The sequence below is a fragment of the Cynara cardunculus genome (assembly GCF_001531365.2).
Source record: "Cynara cardunculus var. scolymus isolate 2C chromosome LG 5, CcrdV1, whole genome shotgun sequence".
NCBI classification, from domain to species: Eukaryota; Viridiplantae; Streptophyta; class Magnoliopsida; order Asterales; family Asteraceae; genus Cynara; species Cynara cardunculus.
Window position 1 is genome coordinate 707,042 of NC_037532.1, and position 22,816 is coordinate 729,857.

General features: G+C 35.9%; 3 protein-coding genes across 7 annotated transcripts; 1 reads left to right on the top strand and 2 right to left on the bottom strand.

Moving 5' to 3' along the window:
* The first annotated feature begins 1,508 nt into the window (after positions 1-1,508).
* On the top strand, positions 1,509-6,248 carry LOC112513445 (antifungal protein ginkbilobin-2-like). Its single transcript, XM_025119716.1, has 2 exons — positions 1,509-1,954; positions 6,188-6,248. Exons 1-2 carry the CDS (start codon positions 1,578-1,580, stop codon positions 6,216-6,218), a joined length of 408 nt encoding a protein of 135 aa, XP_024975484.1. The 5' UTR covers positions 1,509-1,577; the 3' UTR covers positions 6,219-6,248.
* Positions 2,883-12,276, bottom strand: LOC112513444 (uncharacterized isomerase BH0283-like). 3 transcript variants are annotated; one of them, XM_025119715.1, is made up of 11 exons: positions 12,046-12,276; positions 11,852-11,919; positions 11,044-11,152; positions 10,382-10,464; positions 9,598-9,756; positions 8,458-8,559; positions 5,879-6,079; positions 4,579-4,893; positions 4,321-4,482; positions 4,119-4,202; positions 2,883-3,214 (listed from the first exon to the last, which is right to left on the bottom strand). In XM_025119715.1, exons 1-11 carry the CDS (start codon positions 12,119-12,121, stop codon positions 3,107-3,109), a joined length of 1,467 nt encoding a protein of 488 aa, XP_024975483.1. In that variant the 5' UTR covers positions 12,122-12,276; the 3' UTR covers positions 2,883-3,106. The 3 variants fall into 3 exon arrangements, with proteins under 3 accessions (XP_024975483.1, XP_024975480.1, XP_024975481.1); XM_025119713.1 differs by lacking the exons at positions 2,883-3,214; positions 4,119-4,202; positions 4,321-4,482; positions 4,579-4,893; positions 5,879-6,079 and adding an exon at positions 7,293-7,614 and having other exon boundaries at positions 12,046-12,275; XM_025119712.1 differs by lacking the exons at positions 8,458-8,559; positions 9,598-9,756; positions 10,382-10,464; ... (1 more) ...; positions 11,852-11,919; positions 12,046-12,276 and adding an exon at positions 6,228-6,485.
* A 1,926-nt stretch (positions 12,277-14,202) lies between these two features.
* On the bottom strand, positions 14,203-22,588 carry LOC112512551 (TVP38/TMEM64 family membrane protein slr0305). Of its 3 annotated transcripts, none has more exons than XM_025118574.1 (10): positions 22,352-22,588; positions 22,097-22,269; positions 21,574-21,635; positions 21,361-21,415; positions 20,029-20,127; positions 19,701-19,787; positions 19,274-19,390; positions 17,523-17,615; positions 15,931-15,961; positions 14,203-14,778 (listed from the first exon to the last, which is right to left on the bottom strand). In XM_025118574.1, the coding sequence occupies exons 2-10, from the start codon at positions 22,202-22,204 to the stop codon at positions 14,603-14,605; spliced, it is 828 nt and encodes a 275-aa protein (XP_024974342.1). In that variant the 5' UTR covers positions 22,205-22,269; positions 22,352-22,588; the 3' UTR covers positions 14,203-14,602. The 3 variants fall into 3 exon arrangements, with proteins under 3 accessions (XP_024974342.1, XP_024974340.1, XP_024974339.1); XM_025118572.1 differs by having other exon boundaries at positions 22,097-22,273; XM_025118571.1 differs by having other exon boundaries at positions 22,097-22,588.
* Positions 22,589-22,816: the final 228 nt, after the last annotated feature.

Consider the following 22,816-nt stretch of genomic DNA (forward strand, 5'->3'; position numbering starts at 1 on the left):
TCATGATCGTGTAATCGTATTAAAAGATTTTATGATATCATTTCCATTATTACCCTTTTAATTTTAATATTTTCTGAATCTTTTTAAATTTCAATTTTAGTTTTAGAAATCTTTTAATTTTATTTTTTATCACAATATGTGGTTATTGGGTTGTTCTCGCATTCTCGTAAATCACATATATATATATATATATATATATAGGGTTGGGTTCACTTGAGACCATGTTGTTTTCGTGAGACCCGTGAGACCACATTTTTACACTTGAAACTTCACAACAAAAACACTATGAAGGTTACCTTCACTGCATTTTGTTGTAAAGTTTCAAGTGTAAAAAGCTAGTCTCACGGGTCTCATGAAAACAGGCTGGTCTCACGTAGTCCCAAGTATATATATATATATATATATATATATATATATATATATATATATATATATATAACATGTAAAATGGTGAAAGCGTCTGCATACATACTTGTCGAATGCATTAAAAAAGAACTTTTTGACCTTAAATATACAAAACTTTCTGGCTGTATCAGAGCAAGTATTGCTTGTTACTATTTGAAATTTCAATGCACACCGCTGGCATCTGGGAGTAGAGATGGTCAAAAATCGATTACAAGCCGAGCTGGTTTCAAATTGGTACTTTCAAAACTGGGCCAGTTGGTCCCGATCAAAAAATCCTAGAACCAATCTAGGCCAGGTGGGTCCAGCTCTATCGCATTGGTCCCAAATCCGGTCCCCAGCCCTGGCTGGGTTTTCTATTATGTCTTTTCCACACAAAAATGTTCTATATGCTTTTATAATTTTCAATTTTAAAATCTAGTATTGAAATACAATTTAAAAAAATACTTCAAAGTCGAATAACCCATCCCAACCACAACGGTTTTCTTTCTTGTTGTTTTTACTATTTTAGTTGATCGAATAGCACATTATACTATTCTTGGTATTTATTTTACTTGTATACGAGTATATTTATCATYAGTAACTCTCGAAGACGGCAGCAATTGGGAGTAAAAGGCCAAAAAGATGGTACCTAAGGTAAATAAAGAGAAAATTTCTATTTTTTTTTCTTGAGATTTCGGTTCTCAGTATGGGTCTTTCCCCACCTTCTAAATGGTGTGTCTGTCTGGAGTCAAACCCGAGACAGATAAGATATTGTACCACATCTTTCTATACCTCAATCAGTTCTTAATTTCACAACAAACCAGTTTCAACATCTCTCAGACTAACCATACTAAATATTGTCCGTTTTGTCCACACTAAGCGTCTGATAGATGAGGTATTCAGTAAAAGCCAAAGCAACGGGCTGACCCAATAACTTCAGATCCAACTTAAGACTATCGTGGAAGTTATTGTTACAAAGGGTTTCTTAGGAAAATGACAATAAGTCATGTTGTCCCACAACCACAAGATGTTAATAATCAGAACAAAAGGTACAGTCAGCTGTACACATAAGACAACCAAAAGGGACAAAAAGGAGGCAAGGTGACATTGTCAAATTTGGAGAAACCAATAGATAACATATCCATTTGAAACCAACTGGAAGATAAACCAGCAAATAAACTACAGGTTTTCTCATGATGAAGMCATCGATCATCGCTCAATCGCTAATCGGGTTATTCGTTATATTCAAAGTCGTACAAACTGCTCCGGACACCAACGTCATCAGCGTCCTTTGCAATTCAGGAATTTACACAAGAGGTGATCCGTTTACCATAAGTCTAGCATACGTTCTTGATGAACTAAAAAGGGTTACCCCTTCTGAACAAGGTCATCACGACTACCACAATATCTCTCCGTACCCTAATGCTTTTGCCTACGGTCATGCTTTCTGTAATCAAAGTCTTACGGGTACGGATTGCAAAACGTGTTTGGAAGCAGCCGAAGTTGACATGTTAGATGCTTGCATTAATAGGATCGGTGCCAGAGCCATGCTTCATGATTGTGCTATTAGGTATGAGCAATACCCATTTGAGGATTAATTGACTAGCATCGACTAACTACTTTTTTGTTGTCATGTTTTATGGATTAAATTCCTCTTTGTTGTAACTGGTAATTTCGTTCGCAATTTCTGAATGTTAAGGTCTCACTCTCTTTGGATTCAATGAATGATATATGTGGCTGAAGGTGAAAAGAGAAGGTCCATACGTGAATCATTGAAAAAAATTCTATTTGAAGATCAACATGTAAAATGATATGAATAATCTATAAAGTCGATTCACATATGCATCTTCAAATAGATTTGTGACTGTTGACCGAGTCAGCAGTGTTGACCGAGTCAGCAGTGTTGACCAAGTTAGTAGTTAGTAAGAGCATCTCCAATGGCTTCCCCAAATGGAGAAAATGGAGATTTTAGATTTTTTTTGCTGCAACAGGTTCTCCATAACCTTCTCCAAAATGGAAAAGTAGGAGAGAAGAAAATTTTCTCCAAATATGAAGAATTCCCTAAATATGATTACTTAAGAGTGAGAAATTTAATTTTATTGTTCCCCCCAATAAAAGTGTTTGAAGTTAAATGTCTAGAAGAGAGAAACAATACTTAATTAGATGTGATGAATATATTTAAAAATATAATTGATGTTATAATCTCTAAAATGAGAATCTGTTGGAGATCTCTAAGTAAACAAGGCTTAAGCATATCAATTACACATCAGAGCGTAGCATAGATGGTCTCTGGGTGGTATACTAGCACAGACGAACAAGGGTTCGAATCTAATCGCTACAGTGTGGGAGTCCCAACTCTTTTGGGGATTGGGCTCCGTGTAGACTCTAAGGGCTCTTAAGTCAGCCACCTAAAGGACCGGCGTGTACCTGATTATGCTATTGGTACAGGCCGGCTGGGGGTTGCCAACTAGTTGATTCCGGCAATTCAAACTCCTAGGTTTTAGGTCAATCCTAACCATTTTAAGATTTATAGAAAAGAAAAGGCAAAAGGTTCATGAATTGGGTTTAACTAGCAAATGTTCAGTTTCATAATACAACAACAAATTCATAAGATCATGAAATTTCATGCATCTTGAAATTTCAATTTTCGAAGGGATATTTATTGCAAATTAGAAGATAGTTTCAATTGGATCCAATATGCAATATGATTATATCATGAATCTTAGACCAAAATAGACCCTTCCATGACTGTGGTGGCCTTACCTCGAAGAAGCACTCTTTGGTTCTTCGTATCCAGATGGAGATGTAAGGTGCCACTTCTAGGTGATGCCTGAGTAGAGAAAAAACACATAAACAAGCATAAGAGAATAGCATACCAAACTGAACCAAATAGACACAGTAGGGATTGTTTGGTTGGTTTTCCATTAAGTCTTGTATGGATAAGGTTGTTTGTGTGGATTGATTGTCTGTATAGATTGGGAAAGTCTGTATTTGGGAAGGTTTTCTCATAGATGGAAGGAGCCTGTTTTTTAATTGGGAATGGTAGGTTTGGAATTATTTTGGCTTTCTACATAAAGCTCCCCCCAGAAGCTTACTGAATAAGCCACTTTCTATATCATTAAGACACTACCAAAGAGTCATGTATAGTTGACCAAATAAGCCAAGTCCCATTAAGCCTATTAAGCTACTAACAAACACGCCCTAATAAATCCCATATAGAGGTAGGGTCTTGGGATAGAGAGGTTGTTAAAACCAGAGGCGAATACAGTAATAGCCTAGGGGGTGCTTGATGTGTGCTCCCCTAACAAAAAGTGGTGGCAGTTTACCCGGTAATGTCATTGCATGTGGCAAAAAAAGGTTGGAAGTTTGAATTCCCTCGACTCTTTTTGTTAATTTTTTGGTAACAACAGCAGAAATGAAGGAAAAAAAGAAGGATAAAACCAATTGGGTGCTGCAAAAATAAAACCATTTGTATGTCATTTTTTATATTAAACTGTACTTTTCTAAATATTTTCTGTTTTATTTTATATTATGTTAATTATTTTGTGTCCTATATCCGCCTCTGTTGAAAAGCCCCGACTTGCAAAACAAAACTAAAAAGAAACAAGCGAGCAACCTACATGTTACAGTGTGTGCCAACGAGCAATAGGTACTGTGAATAGAATGCATCGTGGTCGTGTGTGTGTGCGAGGGTCACAGAAGGATATATATGCACAGAGAGAGAGAGAGGATACTTGATATGCAACAAAATCACATTTCCCCAACTTCTCGTGCCAATAGGCTGCTAAGGCGCAATGTGCGCTCCCGCAAACAGGATCCTAAAAGAAAAAGAAAAAATATGGTGAAGGTCACAATTATCCTACTAACCACATTCTAAGAATGAATCCCAGATTAGCAAAAGTGGCAGAGGAAAAAATGCTATTTCAATATAATCACCTCATCAATTCCATATTTTGGACAGAAGAATCGACTATAAAAGTCAAACCCTGACCCATTTTGCACAAGTCCTGTAATTACTATCCCTCTTCCCGGGGATTTTTTGATCTTATCTATCTGTGGCTTGAATTCTGCAACTTCCTTTCCTGATGGAAGTACCACCTGCAGGAAATCAAGAAAAACAAAATCAACTTTCACCAACTTTGATCACAATCCTTTATACAAATATGTGAATCTAAGGGCAATTTCAAAGCATACAAGGATGTCATCAGATGCCATCTTCTTTACATCAACAATAGAAACACCGTTTAGTATTTCAGAAACTGCTGAAAATTTGAGATCATTGAAATCTGAAACGGGCACAACAGGGAAATTCAATTCTATGTAGAAGCTGTCTTGAGCTTCACCATTTTCACTGCCAGATGGTGATGAATCCTTAATCCTGCTATCAGGAACTTTTTGGGCTGTCAAAATTCCAGAAAGAGTTGAAAATTCAATTGCGTTAGAGTTCACCAAGCCGGATTGGAAAAGGAAGTGGGAGGCTGCTAATGTTGCATGACCACAAAGTTCAACCTATCAGCAGAATAGAACAAATTAAGATTAATATAAATATGTCTGTATCAAATGAATACAATCTCCAAGAAACCATTTATTTAATAATCTGCCATCGTCTTTTGATGGTCTGGGAGAACATGCAGAACCCCATTAGATTACTCTTGAAAAGAGGCCTTGAGGAGAGAAAGGATTCCAACATATGTTGAAGAGAAACTGTCGATGTCTAGCCAACATGGAATCCCATCAAAAAATTATGCAAAAGAGCCTTTGAGGAGACAGTAGAGAATGGAGATTCCAACATATATAAAGAACTAGTCCACGTCTAGCGAATGTGAGACTCTAACACGCCCCCTCCAATGAAGGAGTCTCGTGTTGGCTAGACGGGCACATATTAGTGTCAAGAAGAGGGTACTCAAGGACAGATTTCGCCAGAGTGTCAAGTCCCTAAAATGGTAGACCTTGGCTTTGATACCATGTGAGAATACGTGCAACCCAATAGATTACTCTCCAAAAGAGCCTTTGAGGAGAAAATGGGATTCCAAGTTCCAACATATATTGAAAAGAAAATGTCCAAGTCTAGCAATGCCAGACTCCAACAGATGAAACGAAGATATGCCATACCCAACAAAATGTAGCATCAAGCATGCCAATTCATGGATAATTAGTTGGTAACTCTCATATATTTCCTTTATCTCAATATTCAAACAAGTGCATTCTAGTTTTCGAAGGTGCCAGAATCTCTTGTTCACTATTAGAGTCCATTTTTTGAAATAATTTCCATTATAATGAGACTCATTTAGGCAAAACAACACGATTTAATCAAACACATAAATTTTGTGAACACATAAAGGAAGATCGTATATAGAAATGAGCAAATGATAACCTAAATGAACATATAAAGGAAGACCGTATCATATATAGAAATGAGCAAATGATAACCTAAATGAACATATAAAGGAAGATTATATCATAAATATAGAAATCGAAACTGTAAAGTAATAACCTCAGCGACGGGGGTGAACCATCTGAGATGAAATCTAGGGTTCTCTAAACCGTGATCAACGACCGGAGTCAAGTAACAAGTCTCTGAAATATTGAACTCAGTCGCAACTAACTGCAACCACTTATCATCTCTCTCTATGTCCCCTAACCAACACACGGCTGCCGGATTTCCTTTAAACGCCGTGTCGGTAAATGCATCCACCTGTTTACCAAAGAAAAACGCACCGGATTTACTATATCTATAGCTATTCGGTTGATAAAAGCAATTTACAGCTCATATACTATACGAATCCTTGTGTGTGCTWGGCAGGTGCGTGAAAATGGCGGGAGAGATGAGATAAGGAACTTACAACGGAGTATTTGACGAGCTTCTTCGCCATTTTCTCACAGAGCTCCTCAGGGTTTGCGGGAAGACAACCACTCTCAGGCCAGTCAGCGTTTTAGTTTCCGTGTAGTTTCTTCCCTTCTGGCAATTTGTACTGAATGTAGAAAAGAATCAGTAAATTACATAAAGGGCCTTTTACTTCTGATTTGTTTAACTTCAGCAGGTCAAACAAAAATTTATAACAATTTGGTCCATTCTTGTGTTTAGAAATTAGAAAAGAATCACGTCTCATTGGTGTTGACATCASATTAGATTGAACCAAGATGATGATCTATTTTTATGATTTTCATCATAACTTCTCTTTTCAYCRTAACCYAACCCTTAATTGTAGAATAAATTATAATATTATTGCAAATAGAAGCCAAGACTTAGRATCATGCGRGACCAACCCRTTTTCGTGAGRCCAATTTTTTACACTTGAAGTTTCACAGCAAAACRTKKKAARGKWAMCYTYMWWRKKKTTTTWSYKKKRARGKTYSKYYTTTTTTTTACCTTCACARTATTTTGYTGTGAAGTTTCAAATRTAAAAAARGTRGTCTYATRGATCTCACGAAAACAGAYTGATCTCACGTAAACCCAACCCTAAAAACCAGAACAAACTTGTGTTATGCATTTTGATTTAAATATTACACCCTTTTGACTTGTACACAATTGGAGTAAAATATTTAGTACATTTCAAACATCTAAAATACACATCTAACAAATGCAAAATATAACCAAAGAGTCTTTGGCCTAACAGTATTGTAGTCTTTGACTTTCTAAGAGATTAGGGGTTCAAACTCCATCAAAGATGAGGAGGGGGTGTGAATTTATTTGTTGTATTTGTCGTATATAAAAAAAAAACAAAATATATGAAATCAAATGTTTCTATAATTATAACAATTAAAAAAAATTACATATCTTTGGACTTTGATAAATAAACTAAGTAAACAAATGGAACATAATTTGATCCAAAGACCTGAAGTCCCCAAAGGGGACTTCACCATTTGAAGTGAAGCTTAACCACCAAAGACCTTTGGCACTTCCTCCATATTACCAGCTACACACAATTTATTCAAAAAACAAACCCGAAATCTGTGTGTSTGATATACTGGGTTCGTTTAGTTCGGAACATAAATAAGTTACATCTGGATAACAATTAGACGGTACAACAAACTTGTGCTATTTACATGGATAAACGATCGGATGGTCCAATGCGTCTACCAGAACCCGTCTTTCGCCATTCTCAGAAACTGGCAAAGTGTGATGGTTGGGAGCTCGTTATTGCCCRTTTTCTTCTTCTTGATCTTTGTCATTTTCGAAACCTTTGTCCCTTTYGTTTCTGACTCCGTTATTGAGACCAAGTTGTAGAACTGTCAACGTTAACGGATTTATTGTTTTATCGTTCWAAAACTAGATCACAATACTTCATTTTTCATGTCAACGTTTAGGGTGCGTTTGKTACACGGACAAGACTAGACAGGACGAGAAGGAACTGATGAGAGGGAGGTWGGCRTAGGGGTGTAAACGAGTTGAGCTTTAACAAGCTACTCGAGTAACTTGCGAGCTCGAGTTGATTTCTAACAAAAATAAAGCTCGCTTAACTTAACGAGTCGAGYTCCCTAACACCAATGTTTGACTCAACTCATTCAAAAGCTCGATTAAACTTTACGAGCCGAGCCGAGTTATTCGACTACATTTTTTKAGTCAAACATATTTACATGTTTACAAATTATATAATTAAAATATAAAAATCATCGAACTCGAGCAAAAAACRAGTTAAAAGATATCAAGCTCGAGCTCAAAGATTGGAAAAACACTTGMGCTCGAACTCGAGCCCGACTTTGAAAAAGTTAATCGAGCTCTCATATTAATTTTTCATGCCGAGCTCGAATAACCTGCTAATTGGTTCGGTTCGGCTCGTTTACACCCTAGGTAGGCAGGTGAAAGCAGTAGGTTTTTTAAAATTTTATTTTGACATGGGTAGTTTAGTAATTYAACTATCTTGTCTATCTTCCTATTTTTGGGTAGGACAAAAACCAGCATTTTTGTCACTTTGTTGTCCCAGTCTAATTGTCATGTTAGAGACAACAAGTTTTTATTCTATTATGTCCAGCCTTGCCTACCAAACATACCCTTAAAAAACATCCAAAATCAAGATTGATACCGAAACCATATTCTTAATGAAACAAATMTGAAATAGATTTAAATATTACCTCGCAAACACCATGAAGTAACAACCTATGGAAAGAGTCTTGGACATACAACACAAGAACCTCCTTGCCTGCTGCCTCTGAGACAAAGGCCCGAATGCTCTCCTGAAACCAATACATAATTGCTAGGTTAAGTGGAGAACAAGAAAAAAGATAAAYGTCAAGAAAAACTCGTCAAAAATGTGTTCTTTTTGGTAAGATCCTACTCCTTCCATCCCATGTATATAATATATTATAAACCAAACAAGCCCGGTATGTCCTACCCAGAGGTGGGGTCCAGGAGTGGGGTGCATGCAATCTTGACCTCTACCTAGAGTAAAGTGGTTGTTTTCGTAAAGACCTCACCTCATCCCATGGGATGTGTAACATGAACTCACGACATTTTCGTTCTTGGAAGTTTTTGCACTTAAAATTATATACTAGCCATTGTCGTCATTACATAAAGAAAAAAACATCAATGGGTCTCCATGATTCTCCTACGGGGGGTTTGGTTTGATGGAATGGTTTTGAGGATTTGGATTTGGAATCATTGGTCTRTTTGGTTTGTAGGATTTGGAATRGAACTAAATTCCATTTTTTATAAAAATARAATATAAATGATTATARAATTAATTAAATTACCCTTTTATTAATTGATTATTAGAWGACAAATGTTTTTCAACATATTTTAAAACACTATTACACACAAATCCTACGAAATCCGGCGAAATACCAACAACCTCTCATGGGATTTCTAAATACCAAGTTTGTGGGATTTCAAATGCAAGAAATCCTTCAAACCAAACATGGYATTTAGAAATGGAATTGAATTCCAAATCCTATTCAACCCTACAAACCAAACRGTACCTTAATTTGTCATGATTAGAAGGCATTTAAGACATTACATTCGAAAATAATCGGATACTCATCCAGAGGTGGTCCTTTTTTTGTTGTTTTGGGGGGGGTAGGCAGACCTGGCCTCGAAAGGAAGATGTAGCTCTACCTTAAAGGGTAGAGCGGTAGTTTCCACAACGACGCTCGGCTTGTGACAAGTGTGTGAAAATACGATAATATCCACGAAAAAATAAGCATAACCATTTTACAAGCGGAAAAGTTCATTGAAAAGTCAACTTTTTTGTATAACATGGTAAAGGTGTAAAATACCTCATAACCATGAACAAGTTCAGGAAGGAAGCTTCGGCGGAATGCATCTCTAGTTCTGCAATCCACCCTGTGCCATGCAGTCAAGGCGGCAATCTTATCGACATCCCCACAACTTTTCTTCTGGGATGAAGAACCTTTAAGGGCCTCAATTGCACCAGCCTACCAAAGAGAACAAAAACTTTGAAGGCTGAAGCATATTTACATCATGAAGAAGGCAAGGTCCATATTAGAAAGAAAGAAACTAAATAAGAGCAAAAATAAAGATAATAAGATATTATTCTCGTTTTGCAATAATATGAACTTCCTTCAAGCCAACCTACCAAATCAAAGGCCATAGGGAAAACGGGAGGCAAAGTAAGGGTTTGTTTGTTAGCAGCTTAATGAGACTCGCAGCTTATTCGGTCAATTATACATGCAGCTTATTCGGTCAATTATACATGACTGTTCGGTAGTGGCTTAATGATATAGAAAGTGACTTATTCCGTAAGCTTTCTAGGGGGAGCTTTATGCAGAAAGCCAAGTTTTTTTCCAATACCGCCCCTCCCACTTAAAAAACAACCTCCTTCCATACATTAAAAAAAATCTCAAAACTATATAGACAGATTAATCCACACAGACAACTTTATCCATACAGGACTTGATGGAAAACCAACCAAACAACTCCTAAATTCATATATGAACAGGATATTGGCATAGTGTCAGTAAAAACATGAGAATAGGAAATCATTTTCTTCACTATAGTATAATCAGCGGAAGGACCGGCAAAACAAGAGAAGTGGAAAACCTCTTTATCCATGTCTATATTCCTAAATTTGTCCCACTCCCCCAAATTTGTCATGCAAAATGGCGACGGTCGTACATCATCACCTGTAAAATGAGCCTCAAATTAACAACATATCATGTATCCAGATATAGCAAATAARGAGCATGACATGGAGGTAAATCTTACTTCGCCAACCAAAGAAAGAAAAATAGATATCGTACATAYGAAGTGTTTTGGTGAATATCTTTCCATAACAACAAACCTCATCCTATCAATATTTTAGTACAAAAACATTTGMGCCGATAATTTTCACGTCCTTTTGGTTAGCTCTGTAACAGAATTGAAGTTACAACTCTTCAATTCATTGTGTTCTGTTGCTATTTATGCAAATTTTGAAAGTCCTATTTTGCATAGACTCATCTTTATAGAATTGCATTCATCCATTTATCTACTAATACATTTCACTAAAAACTAACTTTTACCTACCTCAATTAAAATAACGACTTTAATTTATTTAAATGACAACATTCATACATTATCATGTGCAACGGATGTGCCTTTTATTCTAGTACATATAAAAAAAGAAAACACAACTACACAAGCCACTATTACTCAAATATATGTGTATGTATATGTATATGTGTATGTATGCATGCATATATATGTATGTATGTGTGCCTTACCCCAAGGTGGTGGAGCAAACAAGCCTCTAATCTCATCTCCGCTCAAACGAGGTACAAGCTCCAAGAGTATACGATCATTTATCCATCTACGTGCTCGTCTGTTGCTAACCTGRGAAGAAATGGATGTGTGTTACCACATAATATTTCAAAAACCATAATGGAGAAATGTTCCTACCAACCAGAGTGATCATATAGTAATCAAAAATTACATTACATGTGATCCTAAACACAAAGATAAAAATTACTAAAAGTTAGAAAGGATTATTCCAGTCCCCAAACTTCATATGCTGCATACGAGTTGATAGACACAAAATATACATATGTATATAAGAAAATTAAGTATAGGATGATGATCCCTTTTACTCATAAACTTACAGAAGGACTTTGGAAATAGTTATAGCGATGACCCCCCACCCACAAATATAGTTCAGGATTCATGAAACCCCCACATAATGTAAGTTACAATACATATGACAAGAAATGGCTGAYTAAAGCTCAGGTCACTTGCCTGCAATTTACTATTTCACAACAACATCAAACTTTAATRCCACAAACAAGATCCAATCATATAACTTCCAAAATAGGATAAATAAGTAACTCAGCATACCGAACCTCAATAACTAGTCAGCAAGATCGCAATAAATCTAAAACCAGAACTATTCAAACCCAATTTGTCAGTATATAAGGGTTTGTCAGTCACTATATCAATTCAATCATAAATAAGTACGGTATTTTTTATACAATCAATAAGAAGTACAAATTTCGACTCCTAAAAAAGTTRAAGAAGGAATAGATAAATTTAAATTACTCTGTCGTTCAAGCTCTCAAGATATTCGATTTTTYTCTCAATCGCAAATCCTCGGGATTTCGCATCGCCTGCAAACATACACAAATTTTCAATCCAAAAACCAGCAAAAAAGAAGCTTCAAATCAAAATAAACACATAATTAAAGTTATTCGACTCTCAATCAAGAAACGACGACAAACTTAGGGTTTTGGTACCTTTGGCATAATCAAACGGAGAAACGGATGAGAAAACATCATGTTCGCCCTGCAAAAAGACATCTGGAGTGGCCATGATTGAATAGTTTCGATCGGTTGGAGATTGAGTGATGATGGAAGCTGAAAACTTATTGAAGGTAAAAGAAAGAAGGTGATCAAAATCAGATCCCCAGAAATAAATCAGCWGAAATGGGGGAATATGGTGTGATGCCGATGCAGTCGTATGCGGGATGTTCCTTGTGTGGATATATTGGGGATTTAGGAGATTTGGGTCCTCTAAGTATACATATTTTCACAAAACACCCCCATAATATTAATCTTTCCAAAAACCTCCCAAATTGTATAAAAAAGTTTGATAAAACGTCCACAAAGTTGCCCCTAAATTATTGGGGAAAAAACAACTCTTTGTTTATTAGTGCACTCGTAACCCTACATTTTCATGGATGTAAAGTGGGTCAAATTAGATTCAATCCGGTATCGACTGGGCCGCCGAGTTATGGTCTAACGGTTCGAAACTGGTTATATTTTTTATGGGATTTCAATGCTCGTTATGGGACTGGTTATGTTTTGGCACAATTTTTTTTAAAGTTACGTTTTATGAATTATAATACAAGTTTTTAAGATTTTAACAAGGTTTTCAGACAAAAAAAAATTCATTTAAAAGTTCTTTAAAAAATTCAAGGTTATTTAAGTTTTTCAATCTCATATTTTCAATACGGAATTTCAAATATCCTAATCGTAAAACATGGGTATAAACATTTTTTTATAAAAATATTTTACGAATTGTATTCTTAAGAAAACCAAGTTAGGCCCGATACCAGATTTGAGACCGGCTTGATGGAGACGAGACTGGCAACCGGACCTAGATCGGGGTCCTAGAACTTTTTATCAAAACCGGGACCGGCCTACTCAAGACTGATTTTTAGCCATCTCTACATGGATGCACAATTAAATTTCCCCTAAAATATGCATACCTGCTACAAGTTATTTGGCTTTCTAAAAGATCAAGGGTTCAAACTTGTGAGGGTGTGTGAATCATTTATCATATATAATTATTATATACTTAAAAACATACTTTTTAAACAAGTGTGAAGAAGAAAAAAAAAGTGTCATTTTCTTTAATCATGTGGCCGATTTTTTGCCAATCGCATGTCGATCTCCCGCTAATCATCTCGAATAGATTATGTCAGAGTTACTGCAATTTAAAATTACGTGCTAGGTTGATATGGAACTATTTATGTGGACCATATGTTATGTTGGTTTCTAGTGACAATGTTAAGAAGAGATCTTCACTCTTAAATCATTCATAATTGAAAATCAGCAATAATTCGATGCACCAAATCAATTCATGTGATAAGCACAAATGCACAGTTCATAAGGTAGAGTAAGATTAATAGTGATCAGGAGTTCATATTTTTTTTATGCTTCTCATAACTCCTATTTTCACACAATCTTTCRTCCCATATATTTTGGTTATAAAATATGTAGTAAAAACTAATATTTTGGATTATCTTTTATTTCATTTCTAAAAATGCATTTGTAAATTGAATAAAGAAAATAAAAAATTAGTAATTTCATCGTTATCGTTAATTCCAAAACAACCAAGTCAAACACACAATTCAGGCTTTTCTYAACCTAGGTTGGGTTTTAGGGTTGAAAAGGAGCCTTTTCAGGCTATTTTCGACTGGACCTAGACCCAAAAGTTTGGATTAGGCCTAGACCTAACCTAGCCAAAAGTTCGACTTAAACAAGCTTTAAGGTSTAGCTCGAACTGGACTTTTTTCAATCATCTTTACCCAACATGTTTTCATGCCTCAGTTGCCACCCCAAAAGTTCGGCCTAAACRGGCTTTAAGGTCTAGCTCGAACYGGACTTTCAATTCGGGCTTTTTATACATCTTTACCCAACARGTTACCATGCCTTCCAGTTGCCAAAAATCGCCCCGGACCAAGTCCAAATTGGTCCCCGTCCCAACCAAAAACCCATGGCCCGGTCACCATTGTTTGTACCCGGTGGAGATTCCTAAACCCATCAGGGATTAATATCGCACAGGGGCAGCRATGAGTAGTGTATTCCCCACCCATTACCCGCCCCTTCTCCATCCCTAGTCACAGAAACCGAAAACCCAAAGAATTGATTACCTAACAAGACCAACACTTGTTGCGCAGAACTGAAATGCAGCCTGTTGAAATATAAATAAATTACATAAACATGAATTATGTTCATAAATTACAAACCAAATGTACCATGCCWGCATACTATACCATCATCGCGTGTAAATTGTAATTAGCCTTCAACGGTATCTAAAATACCCGTTTCCCGATTGCCGATCCAAAGAAAAAGATAGGTCAGCTATGAATCTTAGAGAAAATGGAGCATTTTCAGATACGATCAACATTCAACAAGATATCCCTCCATCGATTTCTTGTTTATAATAACAAGGTAGGTAGGATGGGTATTTCTTTTCTTTTCTTTTCTTTTTTCTATATTTTTGGCAGATTTTTCCTAGCTTACCTTATTCTAGATGGGGAAGAGTTTATACGAAAGTGGAGTGAAATCAAACAAGATCATCTGCAGTTGTGGATATCAGAGGTTGATGGAGACCGAGTGCTGAATCGGCTAAAATTGGTAGCCCGGGGGAATCTAAATCTATGCCGTCTATCGCGCCGTTCTCGGCCAATGCTTTTTCTAGAGAAGCTTTCGCAACTCTAATGATGTAAACGATCATCAACACTATTATCATGTTAACCAGAGGATGTGATCAGTCGTATTYGAGAAACATGAGGTTCCATTAAATGAAGCAGACATGAACATGTTAAAGCATCTCCAACAGATTTGCCAAAATAGAGAAAGAGATTTTGGGCATTTTTTTGCTCCAGTAGATTCTCCAAAATGGAGAAAGTGGGAGAGAGGACGTAAAAAACTTTAAATATGGAAAACACCCTAAAAATGATTACGATGAGAGAAATATATTATTTAATATATTTCCACCAAYAGGGAACTTTGAAAATAAATATTTAGAGAGAGACAAAATACTTTATTAGATGAAAGGAATATTTTAATAATATAATCAATGTTGTGATCTTCAAAATGGAGAATATGTTGGAGTTGAATTTATTTTTGTTTTAGAGATTTTGGAAAAAATCTGTTAGAGATGCTCTTATGTGGATCCTAACTAAGAGTGTATCCAACAGATTCTCTAAAATGAAGAAAATCGAGATTCTTGAACAGATTTTTTTGCTCCAACAAATTCTTTAAAMCGGAGAAAATATGAAATCTCCAAATTTGGAAAACTCTCTAAAATGATTACTATGGGAGAGAGACTTTTTTATCATATTCCCACTAATAAAAAGCTTCGAATTTAAATGTCTAAAAGAGAGAAATAATATTTTAATAAATTTATGGAATATTTTAGTAATCTAATTACTAGCTGTCGGAGTTGATCGCAAAAACTTTTGGGTGAKTTTGAATTTTTATTCTTCATTTTGGACAAATTTTGGAGATGCTCTAAGAACATATTCAACAGATTCTCCAAAATGGAGATTTTAGAGTTTTTAATTTATTTATTTTGCTCCAGATCCTCCAAAACTTTCTTCAAAATGGAGAAAGAAAGTAAGAAGCAAGATAAAAATCTCCAAAACTAATCAATTTGGTTGAACATATTATCATTTTATATAAAGTTTATTTCAAAGTTCATTAGGATATTAAATCTATTGAATACTTTAATCATATAATTAATGTTGAAATCTTCAAAATGGAGGAACTGTTAGAGTTGAATTCAACCTTTTTCTTTTTTGAGATTTTAACTTCAGTTCTCCATTTTGGAGGAATTATAGAGAATCTGTTGAAAATGCTCTAAGAATGGAGGAAAATATATAAATTTACCTGATACCATGAGCCCAACAGCTATAAATATCTGCATTTACAGAATAATTGATCAGAGAGAAATATGRGAAACAGATTTTATATGAACTTTTCACTTCTTTTTCATCTTTATAACAAAAGTAAGACCAGATATGACTCTAATCACAGATTTAAGTTGGAGTTATATYTCAGCATCTAGCTAAAAGTATATTTATAACACGATCCTTGAAGCGGATGGGAAAGAACGAGACAGGCAAGTGAAAGAATTGTCCAAGGTTGTTTTAATTTGACAAGGTTAGTTTAGTAATTTACCGATCTAGTCTCCTCTCCCTAATTTTTATTCCACCTTTGACACGGGTAGTTTAGTAATTTACCGAGCTTGACTTTCTCTACCTAATYTTTATTCCACCTAKGACCCAAAAAAATGAATTTACGTCCCTCGGTCTTTTCGTGTCCCAGTTTAAATGTCATACCATACGTATGACAACAAGTTTTTGTTCTGTCTTGTCACGCGTACCAAACGCACCCGTAATTGCATAACTACAGGATAGGCTTATTAATAATAAAATGAACAAGGAGTGACATAGATTTATCATGGAATGTAAGTGTGTAACTCATAATAAAATGTCGACCCGGTCCTGGCTACTTGAACTTGAATTTATTTAGTTTGTACACATTATAGGAATCGGGGATTATCCCCGTCTATACAATTTAATTTTTTATGTAATATTTTTATATATATTATGTATATMAATACGAATTTTATGTTTAAACAACATATAATGCTAAAAATATTAATTACCCAAATTTTAATTGTTGCATTTCTATAAGGAATACATAAAAAAAACGTAGTTCAAACACAAATATATCAATTATAATATTTACTAGTTGAAGTTCTATAAAATCAAGTCAAACACAAATATATCAATTATAATATTTACTAGTTGAAGTTCTATAAAATCAAGTCAAACACAAATATATCAATTATAATATTTACTAGTTGAAGTTCTATAAAATCAAGTCAAACACAAATATATCAATTATAATATTTACTAGTTGAAGTTCTATAAAATCAAGTCTTTATATCAATAAAAGTTTCCCATGAACAACCAAATTAATAATGTAAACTTTTTACAAGTTTTCATCATAAAAGATTGATTATATTTATACATTTATATATACTCATTGGGTTTCTCACTATATTATCATACTTAGTATATAAATATAGATATATACATAGAAATGTGTAAGTAATACTTGGGCTCGAGGTCGGGGTCGAGGTCCTCGAGGATGAAGGGTATCCCCATCCCCGACCATATCCCTGGTTTATAAATTYGGGGATTCCCCCRGGAATTCCCCATCTCCATCCCRGTCAACTCGGGGATTCCCGGTCGAACCGGGGTCAGGTATCAGGTTCATGTAGGGTGCAAGGCTTTTTGCCATCCCTCCGCAAATCCCAACCTCATTGGAGATCRAAGGTGAGGAGTGTGTGTGCGACTGTGTGAGTTTTGCTGTAAATAAATRGTATATACTTTTAAAAAAATCAAATGTCACCTACGCACAATATAACCGTTTAACATATTGCACAAAAGCAATAGACTTATTAGTCTTACCCAACGAGTTCTCGATATCTCGTGCCATCCATGTGTAACGTCAGAAAGGTCCTTGAGAGTTGTCCCAATATACACAAACACAAATGTGATTGGCTGTAAGCAGCAAAAAGAAAAAGTCATCAACCGGAAAACCAAGAAAACACAACAAAGTCCATCTACAATTACATGCACACAATTTTATAAAAGCATTCACTTCGCCTTAATGAGCTTAATGAGACTCGCAGCTTATTATGTCAACTATAAACTATGTTGTTATAGCRGTGAAAATACAAAATTGCGGTCAGGACCGGTATTTGAAATAGYGGTTATAGCGGTGCAATAGCGGTGGTACAGCGGTCCAAAAATAGCGGTTCATATAATATTTCTTAGAATTATRTATAATTATATATATAATATGCCTACATAAACATATCATTTGCAAAATAGGAAAAGTGTTCATAAACAAGCTAATCACAGGCAATAGGTTCAACATCTAAGTCAACATCATCKAAGACGTTCACTGCTTCGTTTAGGCTAGCTTCCCACTCTTCCCATTCTCCCCCTTCATCTCCAACGTGATCATCATCATCCCTATAGCACTCTCTTAACAGAARCCTAGTTCTTAAAAGCCCAAAAAAGCCCTYGACTAACTTAACAGAAGCTAATTAATATYGAAAGCCCAAGACTGAAAATAAGAATCAAACCCAYCAAAAATTGCGTTAATATCGAACAAAATTTACACTAAATATCAGTCAAAAATTGCAGTAAATTGCGCCGCTAATTGYGCTACCGCAATTTGACGACCGATATTTTGCAAAGGCCCGCAATCCGAGATATCGCTGCAATAGCACCGCAATTAAYWACATAGGCTAYAAATGATTGTTTGGTAGTGGCTTAATGATATAGAAAGTGGCTTATTTAGTAAGCTTCTTTTGGAGGAGCTTTATGCAGAAAGCCACGTTTTTTCCAAACCTGCCGCTCCCAATTAAGAAACATACTCCTCGCATCCATGAAAAACCCTCCCAAACAAAAATTGTCCCAATCTATACAAACAAATTAATCCACATAGACAACTTTGTCCATATAGAACTTAATGAAAAATCAACCAAACAGCCCCCAAGCATACAAAGATATAGATTAAAAGAGCTAATTACATGATAATTACAATTTGTTCACTCAATTTTGCTATATGTTATTGCTTACTCTTAACCTGTTTTTTCAAAACCTTATCATAAGGGCATGTTTGTTRGCAGTTTAATGATCTTAATGGGACTCGGCGCTTATTCGGTCAGCTATATATGACTGTTTGGTAGTGGCTTAATGATATAGAAAGTAGCTTGCTAGTAAGCTTCTGGGGGGAGCTTTATGCAGAAAGCCAAGTTTTTTTTTCCAAACCTGCCCTTCCCAATTAAAAGACATGCTCCATCATCTATGTAAAAGCCTCCCAAACAAACACCTTTCCAATCTTTAGAAATAGATTAATCCACACGGGACTTAATAGAAAACCAACCAAACAGCCCCTATTTGTCACTCTTTTCACAAGCCAGGGGTATTCGCAGAAACATCCACTCTACTCTTTGAAGTAGAGGTCAATATATCTTATCCTCCACAAACCCCACCTTCCAGGTGGGATGGAAGTGGGATATACTAGGTTTGTTTGGCTTGGTTTGCTTTCACTCAATTTTGCTCACAGAATTGACTATTGAATTGTGGTTGCTGACAAGAGAACATTATACGTGAAATAAATTAATTGAAAATTTGAGAKAGCATACCATCATCCCTAGCCAAGTGGCCAACATATACTCCCACAAGCGAACAGGGGTAACAGACAACAGGTAATTCAAGACGTTAAATGGAAGCAAGGGAACAAAGCGAAGCAACAAAACAATCTGTGGAAAAAAGGTGAAAGAACCATTAGACATCTAATTGGAAGTAAATAACTATATTAAATGGCTCATGTAAGAAATTCTGATGAATAGTACAATAAAAAAATGAAAATTTCTTTGGCATATGCTACAAAAGAAATAAAAATAATAAACAAAGCATCCACTTCAAGTAATAAAAGAGGAATGAAAGAAATAATGTCTCAGGTGTCAAATATGGTTCCGCATTTAGGATATCCCAAACCTGTGGTATGCACTTCAGAGGGAAAAAGTAGTTTGTATTAATTTGCTAGCTTAACATGCAGATGTATCAGACCTTGAAGCCGGATCTTTGTATTGCAATAGCAATGGCCTGGAACTTGGGATATTTCCTTAACTTAGAAATGACATAAGACCGTCCTATCTGCATATAGAAGAGCAAATGACAAAATGATATAAGATATAGTTGTCCAAGGAATATATGCTTAAAAAAGATTATGATTTTCTTAAGGACACCCAATTTGCAGAGTGCTTGGATGGCAATGCAAATTATATCATTCCACACCTCCAGAAGTGCTTAAAAATAAGAAATTGGGAGTCCGTCTTAMAATGAAGCAGATATGCATCCTTATCAAATGTTGGGTTCAACCATTCAAGGAAAATACCGTTTTGCCAACAAGRAAAGCAGCTGTTGCACCAAGAGTCGCACCAATTGAATCAGCAACAAATCCCACTGGCAATCCAAAGAGATACCCCCCTCCAAGCTGAAGCATATGTTAGAAACAAACACACAAGGACACATATACAGGTTACGGTGAAAGTGCATAGAGYGAATAGGATAAGAACTAGAACCTAAACATCAGCTATGACTTATAATTCATGTGTGGTCTGGAGTACCATTTCCAAATGCAGAATGACAAATATGAACATTGCAAAATACAGTTAACTGATGCACTCAAATAGTCAATCCCTATACTGCTAGGAAGGTGCTCATCACTCTATAGTTTGTTACTAGTCATCATTGAGACACTCACATATAAGGAGTAGTTGTCAAAAGTCGCAACAATCAGAAATTTTCATTCTCCTAAAACATGGTCAATCCTGAATGGTTTGAGTCACAGTACGCTGACCCTTCTCGTACGGACGGACTCCATTAGAAACTCAACATGGTCGCTAAACAAGCTCATCCTGCATTAATTTACTTACAGCAGTCAAAATTGATGTTCTAGCCATAGCTATCAGTAGTGATAGTCTCTTTTATCATTGCAGTGTTTCCTAACTCAACCTTGCAGAGTAACATCATAACTCTTATCATGGACACACTAATCATTACAAAAGACGTTTGCTATACTAACCGCTTTGAAGTTCATTCCAATAATTTGACAGATAAATTTTTACTAGCTGGCCAACACTAACACTCTTACATACTACTTATAGACCAAGCATTTGCACCCTCTGGCATGCTTACTCCATAGATCAACCAATAGATCTTCATCACGAGGGAAAAAGATGGTCTTCCATGTTCATTCCCTTAATATATTGTTTGGAAAGACCCGTGAAACCACACCCGCCAATTGATGCATCTCTGTTGGATTTGAAACAGGATCTCAAGGCTATCTAAATGAAGTACCAACACTTTAGCAAGCTTGATGGCGCATTCGTTCATGATATTGACATGTATGACATTCCCCTAAGTATTGATCATGGATACAATATTGAGTTTGTGTGTAAGGTTAGAATTAGCTTTCCTTTAATTATTTAACATCTAGACAACAACTTGCCTTATTTAGAAGATGTTAAGAAAAATACAAAATGTATTAAATATTTTGGTACATCACTAGGGACATCCACTCATTGTCTTCACTGGTTCTCTCAAGCATTGTATTTTCCTTAAAACATGGACATATGATAAACTCTTTAGTTATTTATAAAGAGATAGAGAGATTAACTCATGTATCTACAAAAGGAATCAAGAGCAGAAATAAGTTCAGTCTCACCGTAAGCACAGAGGCAGGAACCGCAAATACCGTTAGAGGGATATAAGCAATAGCACTACAAATTAGAAGGGAAAGAGAACATAAGACAGAATATTTGATTGGTAGCGTACTAGAACAATTAATATGAAAGATAAYTGATAAATTCATAGAATGGAACTCACTGCGAAAGAATGTCTAAATAGTAAGATACATTGGAAACAAAAAATGCCTTACAGAACAAGTGGACCCAAAGGACCCAACTCTGTCTTAATCCACAGCAAAAAGTCCTTCAAAATCTGCAGAAACACATCGAATAAAACCAATACCAACATCAAAATAAGGTGAAGATATAAGCTGCAATGATGACAAATACAGAGCATAAACTCAATAAAAACTTTTGGCAAACCCAAATAAACATGGAATGAAGATAAAGTGATCAGTGCTCAGACAAAAGTTGTCCCCCACCCCCAGCAAGCCAGCACACACATACATGGTATTTGCTTCTCATTACTGTTCTTCCAAAAAATTTATAGAGAAGAAAAAGGAACAGGTAAAAGTTTCATATATTCTAGGAATTCAAGTGGAATTTGAGCTCTCATACATAATTTGATGTCTATTTCACCGAATTCATTCTCCAAACCCTCTCTTAACAAGCAAAAACCTCGCGAGAAAAAGGTTTCTATCTCTCTAAATTCAACCCGAAACAATGTACAAAAACAGTACAAGCAGGTAACAAAAATTAAGAATGGGGCATAACCTTTTCTACAGGGAGAGAGAAACAAGCAAAAGCAAAAACACCGAGAAGCAAAAGGAAGATAGAGGCACGGACGGCGGAGGACCACGTGAACGAAAACGAAACGTTCATCTTCACAGACGATAATAGCCGGCGACGCCAAGGCCGGAAATCCTCGTCGTCTTCGTTTGTGAGGTCTGGCTTTAACGACGACCTTGCTCTCAATCCCACTACGTTCGCCAGATTTATTGAATTCAGAATGAAACTAATTGTACATACCTTGGCTCAATTTCGAGATTTCCAGTGACGGTAACGGAAAATCATCCAATTTTTTTTGCCGAAATGAAATCGAATGACAGAGATATCGGTAAGAAACCTAAATTCAAGATGAACGAACTCCGGCGCCCGGTGATCAGGATTCAGATTTCTCTCAAATCTAGACTTCTGTGCCAAACAATTGTACACTTGCTTTCCGGTGGATCCCACCGACCTAAAATCTCAGCTACGCGTAGTCAGTTCACCAAAGGCACCGATTAGGAAAGTTTATATTGCCACGTCATCGTGGGCCTGAATGGGCYTAATAAATGGGCTTATAAGATGGATATTTCAAAGGAATTAAATTACAAATTTGGTCCTTGTGGTTTTTCAAAAWTAACATTTTTCATTTCTACGGTTCCAAAATTATAAAATGGTTGGTGTTTAAAAAAACCGTTGAACCGGTCAAACCAAGTTAAACCGRACGGT